General features: G+C 33.7%; 1 protein-coding gene across 3 annotated transcripts in view; it reads left to right on the plus strand.

The window, feature by feature from the left end:
• The window catches only part of ICE1 (interactor of little elongation complex ELL subunit 1), a 75,266-nt gene that overhangs the window by 23,344 nt on the left and 42,292 nt on the right, over nt 1-9,630 (plus strand). For 2 of the 3 annotated variants that reach the window (XR_011966255.1, XM_072605383.1), the window contains exons 7-13: nt 922-959; nt 3,850-3,932; nt 4,279-4,318; nt 4,408-4,467; nt 6,012-6,101; nt 6,218-6,274; nt 7,976-8,415. Coding sequence is in view for 2 of the 3 variants with exons in the window: in XM_072605383.1 (XP_072461484.1) it covers nt 922-959; nt 3,850-3,932; nt 4,279-4,318; nt 4,408-4,467; nt 6,012-6,101; nt 6,218-6,274; nt 7,976-8,415 (808 nt within the window). In the remaining variant the exon portion in view is untranslated. The remainder of the gene's footprint in view (nt 1-921; nt 960-3,849; nt 3,933-4,278; nt 4,319-4,407; nt 4,468-6,011; nt 6,102-6,217; nt 6,275-7,975; nt 8,416-9,630) is intronic. The other variant, XM_072605382.1, reaches the window with a different exon arrangement.

Genomic DNA, 9,630 nt, shown 5'->3' on the forward strand with positions numbered 1-9,630 from the left:
GTAACTCTAGTATATATACACTTGATTCAGTTCAATTTCTTCTTTTTCTTTGATACCATTTCTCCCTTCTTTTATTGGCACCATCTGCCACTGTGACATTGCTATCTAAATGTGGTACTTTCATTGCCCTTGAGAAAAAGTTTATTAAAATGGATACTGCAGACCTTTTCTTTTTTTTATTTACAATTCTTCCATTTTCTTCAACCTTGAATAACTTTGGGATGACTTTGCTTACTTGGGGAGCTTGCCAGAAATTCTTTAAACTGGTTTTTACCTCTGTTGCTTCTTATTTCTTTATAGCATGATTCTGCTCATAATCATTATGATTCTCTTTCATAAGATTTTAAAATAAGCTTATATTCTAGTAGTATTATCTTTGGAAATCATCCATCTTCAGTGCCTAGTACAGTGCCTGACACAAAGTAGGTACTTAATAAATGTTTGTGGATTTATTGATTTTCAGACAGATATTTGCCAGTTCTCTAGCCCCCTTACGGGGATAGTCAGTTTACATTGGTAAAACTTCTACATGAAGTTAGTATAACCAGTACAATGTTATTGCCATTGTTCATTTTTCATTTTTGGTGTTCATTTCCTTAGTTGGTAAATTGTACCCCTCATATCTCTTTCACATTATTTTTGTTTTTTTTCTTTTAACTAATTCTGCTAGTATACTAAAATTCTTCACAGACAGCTAACTAAAGGATAATTCCCACAATAATAACAGTTCTTTTCATATAATTTCTTTTTTTTTTCCTTTTTGGAATTATTTGACAGTAACATGTCCAGTTCTTACCAATTCTTTTTTTTAACTATTCATAAAATAAAAATCTGTGTCCTTCATATTGCAGTATCTAATTGCAGAAGCAAAATACCATATCATGTGCTGTTACTTACTTTCTAATTTGAAATTTTAATCAGGAAGAAGAAACTTGAAGCCAAAGTGAAAAAGCTTGAAGGTAATTAGCACCACTATGATGATGATGATATAGTAAATCATTTCTTTTGTACTGATACTTTCTTGCTGTAGAAGTGGATTACTGCAACAACTCCTCTGTCAAAGGAAGTGTAAATATTGTACTTATCTCCATAATTACTAAACAGTTGTATCTGACTGTAATGTGACAAGTCTTTGCAATGTTTTTACAATCCAGATGATAGGAACACTATGGTTCTGCTATACTAGGTAACAATTAAATAATGGGTTTACTTTAGAAAGTTGAAAGAAATTAGTCTGTACTCTTTTCCTTAAGGAAATGGAAGTCACTACTGAGAAAAGATAGCATCTTTAGGAGCAAGCAGATTGTGATATGTATGAGGAGAAAGTTATAATAAAGCTTGGATTTTTTTTCTGTTAGAAAAAATGATACTTTGGATCAGAGATCAGCATCTTAAATGCATTTAAAAGCATTTAAGATGCTGATCTTCATTTTATTTTTTTTTCTTTGTTTGGAGGAGTAAGAATTAACTTTTTGGTCTTCTGTTACACCCACTAAAATACTGTTATAGTGGAAAGGTATGGCTCATCAACAACTATTTCAGTTATTAGTTAACATGTCAGTATGGTTTAGAAAGAATAGGCTTGGAGATGTGGGTAATTTGTGGAATGGGATAGAATCAAGAAGAAGTAAAACCAAACTGATGTGGAAAGTGGGAAGACTTAGACAGTTGGGGACATACTGAATTGAAAATTAGAGTATCAGGGTCTGAAAAAACCTGAATTCAAGTTTTTCCTTAGATATGTACTAGCTTGTAACCCTGTGTGAGTTATGTAACCTCGTTCAGCATCAGTGTCTTCTTCTGTAATATGAGAGGATTGGACTTATAGCCCCTTTTTTCCCTTCTAACTCTAAATCCATAATTTTATGATTTTTTGCTTGGCCATTTTCATAATTTTGCGTAAGGCTGACCTTGAGATACATAGCTCTCTCTCTAGAATTCCAGCCTGGCTACCAAAGCTTACCTTTTGTTTTCTCAGTTATTATATCCATCCTTTTATGTTTAACATCATATTCCAGTAGCTTGATAGTCCCCTAGTAAAAAAAAAAACAAACAACAACAACAAAACCTCAAGAAACTATTTGCATCAAATTTCAAATAATAAGATAGGGTGAAAGTTTACACTGTAACAACTAAGAACTGGCATAAGTTCAGGATAAATTTATTATCTTGATTAAATTTGAAATTTAGATTTGAACTCTTAAAACCCAAATTCTAATGATTTCATCTCACTTAGGAATGTATAAACCTTAACAGTAAAATGCATAGGTAGAGAATTCCTATGTGCTATATTATTAATAGAATATTAAGGAGATATGATTTTTATTGAGGAAAATGCTGTACAGGTCACTTTTTTGTTTTGTGGTACTCTTTGTACAAGCATATCTTAAAATTTTTCTTTGAAGCATAAGGAGTAAAATATTTTTGTTTTGTATGAACTGCTTGAATTTGCGTTTTGATGAACAGCATAGTACCTACTTTTATTTACTCTTGGTATAAAAGATGGACTAGAGAGTGTTATTGGAATCAGCAGAAGAGTATCTTTGTATGATTGTAAAAGCAAGTGCCCTGACACATGGGAGGGCCTGCTATCACAGGTTCTTAGATCTGCATTCCTAAAAGGAAAGCAACTTGTGGTGGAGGGGTCAACAATTACTTTAATCAAGTACACTTAGATTAGGGGGAAAAGCACCCTGAACTTCAGAGAAAATACAGAGAAATCTAAATCAACAGACAGCACTTCCAGACTACCTGACAGGAAGCAATACATACATCACAAATCAACAGACAGGTGCAACTGCCTAACCAATGCATGAGAGGGAAACAACAACATCTGGGTGTGGGGGATGCTAGCTACTTAGAGGCTTCCCAGAGTCTCATCTGGCACACAAAGCTTCTTCCAGAAACTAAGCCCCAAAGTAAAACCTCATCTCAGAGTCTTTATACACTTTTTAGAGCCAGAAGGAATCACAACACTTGAGAACCAGTGGCTCGTTAACAAAAAGTGTGGACCTTCCTACAAATCTTCCCAGATCCATTAATGGGTGGGGAAGATCTTTAATCACATTATTGAATTAGAGGCACTTGATTATACTAAAACAAGAACAAGAAAGGATCCTACTTTGTTTGCCATCGTACTGATTTAGAGGGCCCTTATCAATCTTTATTTTTCTGTAAATTTAATTTTTAATTCTATAGTGGTGTCATAGCATACATTCAGTAGTGTCTGCCTGTTACAATCAGCACTGGTCAGACCCTTACTAGAGTATTCTATCCAGTTTGGAGCTCCACAGCAAGGGAGGAACCAGGAAAACTGCAGATAATAACCTTAAACATCAGTGAAGGTTTGTAAGTAAAGATTTATCAGAAAGGATTTTAGGAATTGGGATTAATTAGTCCAGGGAAAGGAATGGTGAAGGATAAAATTGGAACTGTTTCCTTAATAACAAAAATCTTTGAATGTAGAGTGGTAGTACTCAACTATTCTCTGAGAACAAAATAAATGAAAACAATTTAAAAATCACATAAATGAAATTTTGTGTAAATAATTTCTGGATAATGAGGGTTACTGCACATTGGAATCTGTTTCCTGAAGAAGCTTGTAGGATTTTTGTCTTTCTAGAATGGTTTGCATATGTTCTGTACTAGAATGAATTTTAAACTGTCACCAATTCTGTATTTCCTGGTAAAATATTGAAGGGAGGTTCTTTTATATTGCTATTTTAAAATCCTGTAAATGAATAGAAAATAGTTTTATGCACATAGCAACCATGTGCCTGAATGTAGTTACCTATAGTAAAATTGATGACTTCTTTCCTCTTTCTGTGTCCTTTTATTCATTAAATAAAGAAGCTGCAGTAAAACACACCGAAGACTTAAAGCAATTGAAAATTGAAAAGAAAACTCTTGAAAAAGAGCTGAAGAAGACACAGGTAATAAAAGATAATCTACAAAGTCTCTGATTTATAGATTTAGAAGTTTACATATATGATCCTTCATAAATCTCAACATTACTAATATGGATGTAAGTTCTCATAAGAGCTTTTACTTATAAGACCATTTTTTAATATAAGAATAGCTATAGAACAAAATAAAAACGAACTTGAGATTAGTAAATTGTGCCATATTAGGTATTAATCCAAGAGTTGTTTATCTGATGAATTTCTTATAAGAGTGTGTGTGTGTGTGTGTGTGTGTGTGTGTGTGTGTGTGTGTGTGTGTGTGTGTGTGTGTGTTTGTATAACAGAATATTGTTAACAAAAATTTATTATTTAACAGGAAAAACTGGAAGAATTTCCTAAACAAAATACTAAGAAAGGTGAGTGTTCATTTTGTAACTCTATTTGATTTTTCTTTTGACTTAGACTATACTTTGCATTATAAAGTTTTTCTTCTCTGTATCTTTAGTGTTGAAACATATGGGGACCCAGAGTTCCAGTAATGAGCCAATTGAAACCATAGACAAGAGTGAGTAGCTTTCCAATTACTGTTTTGATTTTAGCTTAAGTTTAAAAGTATATGTAGCTAATAGTAATAGTAATGATAATTAACATTTATATATTACTATATGCCAGGCACTGTGTGAAGCACTTTACGAGTATTATTTGATTTTCATAAAAACCCAAGGAGATTAGGTTATTGTCCCCATTTTACATGTGAAGAAACTGAGACAAACAGGTTAAGTGACTTGCCTAGAGTTATACATCTACCGAGTCTCTGAGGCTGGATCTGAACTTAAGTCTTCTTGTCTCCAGGCACAGTGCTGTGTCTGGTGTACCACCTAACTGCTCCTAGAAAATAAGTGCAATGAATTGTTTGCTGCTGCAGAACATATTCAAATCTTTATATCATTGATATTTTAAATTTTTTATAGAATAGTAGCTGGGTGGGGAATGATGTAATCTCTGATTCGTTCATTATACATATGAAAGATCTCATTGGTAGATTGAATAGGATTTTGTAACTTGTTTGATTTCCACAGGTCATAGGGAGGATAATGGTGCCATTAGCAGAAATAGGGAAGTCTCGTAGTGGAGAAAATGATGAGTCTTGTTTGGGGCATTTTTAATCTGTGGTGTCATTACATTTGAGAGATCATTAGGAGACATTTGAAATAGAACTCTAGCGCTTTGAAGAGTGGGTGGTAGAAATAGACATTTTGCCAGGAGTAAACCTGGGATTAGTCTGATTCCTGAGTCACTTGTTCATTCCATTATTCTATTCTGCTTTCCACTTGGAAGTCATTTGCATAAGATTATAGTTGAGATTGAAAAAAGGAGAGTGTAAAAAGGAGACAGAGGAAAAATACTTGAAAAAATGACACTGTTTAGAAGCCAGGAAGAGAGAAAGGAGTTTGCAGAGCAGACAGGGAATGCTTTGATTGAGAGAAGGAGAGTAGACATCAAAGATAGAGACTGTTATGGTATCTGGGATGGCTAGCAACCTCAGAAGTTGTGAAGTGGTTAAAGAGAATAAAAATGGAAAATATGTCTTTGAATTTGGCTGTAATGTGGTCATTGGGAACCTTCAAAAGGAGTTTAGGATGAAAACCAGATAGAAGAGTGTGCAATGACTCAATGAAGAAGAATTCTTTAGGTGCAGTTGTATGACACCTTGTTAGCATTACTGAATAGGGGATTCCTCTACAGATATGTCAGACCAGATAACTTCTCTGTTCTTCTTCAGATCTGATTCTGTGAGATAAGATAGATTTCTTTCAAGATGTTTGACTCTGCTACCGTTGTGACCGTGAATAAGGCACTTAACCTCTCTGTTACCCCCATTTGTAAGATGGAATTTATACTACCATTAAGGATTCTAATGGAAATTACAATGTACAATATTGTAATGCACAATATTATTGTGATTCACTTATTTGCATAAATTCTAATTAAATAGCTAAAAAAGATTGAGTTTTTCCAGTAATTTATCAAGGGCAACATGTCTTACCTCAGCTGACCTAAAGTAGATTTTGTTAAATGAAGATTTAATATTTTCCATATTTTTCTTAGGAAAAATAAAACTACTTTTGAAGGAGCTCTGGCTGTGCATTGATTCTACAAAAGAAAGGCTACAGAATGAAGATAGTGAAGATATCCAAGGTAAGACAAGTTATTCAAAGGAATAAGAAAAGACAAGTTATCATTTTTTCTCCATTATAGCATGATTCCTACTATGTTCTTAGTAAATAATGTATTTGGCTTTTGATTTGCCACAGCTTCCATCAATGAATATTCAGAGATAATTGAAAATAAATCTGTGGAGTACAAAGAAGGTGCGTATTCAGTATATTGTAAGAGAATGACCATTTAACCAAATTTTGTCAATTTAACCAATCACTTTTTCCACCAAACTGGTAGTGTCTTCTAGACACACTAACCTAAAAATGTTTGATTTAAAACATTTGGGTTCTAGAAGGAAAGCTCTGAATATAGAGTTGCCACATTTTCCTCTTCTTTTGGTTTTAGTTCAGACCTATTATTTCATGGACATAGAGAAATCTCAGTGAAGAAATACCCTCTCCCAGTACAGATAGGCAACTATTTTTCAGCTTACAGAGTTGTCTATAAAGTACAGAGATATTAAAGGAACTTGTGCAAAGTCATGCAGCCAACACTTCTGAGGGCTGTCCATGATACCATGCTTCTTACTACATAGTATTTGATTGATAAAAACCCCAATTTGTTTAGTATTTTGAAATAGGACCAATTTCTTATGAGCTGTCTTTTCTATCTGGCCTTTAGAGTTAATTGTAGACAGGATAGTTATTACATTTAATATGCCCATTGTGGAGTATACACCTATTTGGAGTTTAAAATTTAACAAAAATCACCCATGTCATCTCCTCCCTCCCTCCCCTATTCCAGATTCATGAATGTGGAAGGGCACCTCACTGTCGCTTTTGACAGCAGTCATGGGATTGCAACTAGGTTAGCTGATGTATTCCTAGGCCACTGAAAATTTGCACGTAATAATTATTTTGCACTTGTAGTGATCCAACCCACTGTGAATAATCTGGAAAATAAGAACATGAGTGGTGTTGATTATTATATCAGATTTAAAATAGAACATTTCATAAAGGTACATGTGATTGGAGTTTCCTCAGTCTATGTAATAGATTGGATTATGCGTTTGCCAAATTTTAAAGTAAATATTGTAATTCAGAAAGTTTTTACCCATTTATAAGTTTGTTTCATGCCCTGTATTTCACTGGCTGATCCTATTCTAAACATTTGACCCCATGAGTGATGACTGTTTGGGATAATATTTTGAGAGCTATGCAAGGATATTTCTAAAAGGACAGATTCTGATGTCAGTAATAAAAATTTTTTAAACCTGTTGGTGAAAAAGAAATTTATTATTTATACTCTTGTGTAGCTTAAATGAAAACAAATAGGGGTTTCTTATGCTGTTATACGTAGGAAATGTTTACTTGACAAGAATGGCAGTTACGATTTCCTTTGATCTAGAAGTTTTCTCTCTTTTTTGGTCATTGGTAATCTGTGATTTAATTAAAATTGAGAACAGAAAGTTCTTTTTTATATATGACACAAAGTATTTATATTGGCTGTTGATTAGAACATTGCAAATAAGGTGACTCCAGTAATAGGTACAATTCCCTTATGGGCTGGGCAGCTTTTCATAAACCATATTCCTGAATCTAACTCTCTCACTTATATTTTGTTGGTACAAAGGGTAGTTGGCAAGAGAAGTACATGAATTATGACATGAGCCTATCAAACCAATAGACAGAAAGTTCAAACAATATACCTTTTTGGTGGGTTAGTATTGTTATCTTAATATCTAAAAGATGACAGGAATTTCTCAGGGGGTAATTGAGAAAAGTTTCACTTTTTTACTGTATTTTTTTTCCTGTTAGATCTTTGATATAATTACTGGTTTATACAATTGCGCTGTAAGAATATAGGAAAACCAGCTAATATCTCAGAATTAAATTTCAAATGTCTGTCCATAGAAAAGACTGCCAAAGAAAATATAAAATCCAGAAAATCTGTTGAAGAATGTGAACTGCTACCTCAAGTGCAGAGCAATCACCTTGGACCTCCTGAAATGAAGCCTTGCCTGACAAGCTTCTCTGTGCAGTTAGAGCAGGAATTCCTTGGAGGGTGTAGGTCTGCTGAGGACGATGGCCCCATCACTGTCAATGTGCAGGACTGCAGTAATGACTCAGCTTTTCATGAGGACAGAAATCCTGAGGTTTTCATACCAAGCACTGGGGAGGATGATAGTTCTGTTTCCTCAGATCAGGAAGATCCTGAAGACAAACCGCTTATGAAAGATCTGGAGGCCATCTTTGACCTCTTCAGACTTCCCCCACCACTTCTGTCCCCAGTGTCCACGCCCCCTCCAACACCATTAAGATATCAGGTGCCATCATCATCTCCACTTGCTCCTGTAAGTTACAAAGTATTTTTATTTATTGCCTAATACATAGTAGTATATAATGTTAATGTGAATTAACTGATACAAATGACAATTTCTGTTACTGACTAAGAAATAGAGTGATAATAGAATGAATTAGGTACACAATGCATTGTAGTAAATGAGCATAGTAATTTAGTATCTGATAAACCCAAAGAGCCAAGCTTTTGGGACAAAGGCATTATTTGACAAAAACTGCTGGAAAAACTAAAAAAAAAAATAAAAAAAACTAGATATAGACCAACATCTCGCACCATATACCATTGTAACGTCACAATGGGTACGTGACCAGGGGAACCATTGTACATAGTTACAGCCACATTGTGTAATGACCAACTTTGATAGACTTGGCTCTTCTTAGCAATGCATGGTTCTAGAACAACTTCAAGGGGCTCATGATGGAAAGTGCTATCCACATCCAGAGAAAGAATTACAGAGTCTGAATGCAGATCGAAGCATACTATTTGTTCTCTCCCTCTTTTTTGTTTTGTTTTGTTTCTTCTTTCTTGTGGTTCATTCCATTGGTTTTAATTCTTCTTTACAACATTACTTACATGAAAATATGTTTAATATGAATGTATATTTTAGAGTCTGTATTAGATTGCATGCTGTCTTGAGGAGGGAGAAGAGGGATGGAGAGAAAAATTTAAAACTCAAAAGCTTGTGGAATAGAATGTTGTAAACTAAAAATAAATGTCATTTAAAAAAATTAAAAAGTAAAAAAAAAAAGTCCAAAGCAGAAAATAAAAGAAATCCTACAAGGAAGCAAAGAAAAGATGGCCAACTATGAACACAATGTGTAATTTTTTATTATACAGACTTCCTTGAAGTGGAAATTTATTGCTTTTATATTTTGAATCCTCTCATGTTCTGTGCACATGAAAATGATTTTTTTCTTCTTATTTTATGTTCAAGTTTTAGTATTTAAGTTTAAAATAAATTACTAAAAGAAAAAATATTTTCCTGAAAAAAAAATGGGTACATAGTTTAGATATGAAGGTTGATACCATAAACACATCAGGAGAGAAAGGAATAGTTTACCTGTCATCTATGGACAGGGGGAGAATTTAGGACCAATCAGTATGCAGAGAACATATATAAAATGTAAAATATAAAATGTAAAATTTTGATTATATAAAATGAAAAAAGTTTTTGCATGAGCAAGATCAATGCAACCAGAATTAGAGG

The sequence above is a fragment of the Notamacropus eugenii genome, chromosome 4 (assembly GCF_028372415.1).
Source record: "Notamacropus eugenii isolate mMacEug1 chromosome 4, mMacEug1.pri_v2, whole genome shotgun sequence".
Taxonomy (NCBI): Eukaryota; Metazoa; Chordata; class Mammalia; order Diprotodontia; family Macropodidae; genus Notamacropus; species Notamacropus eugenii.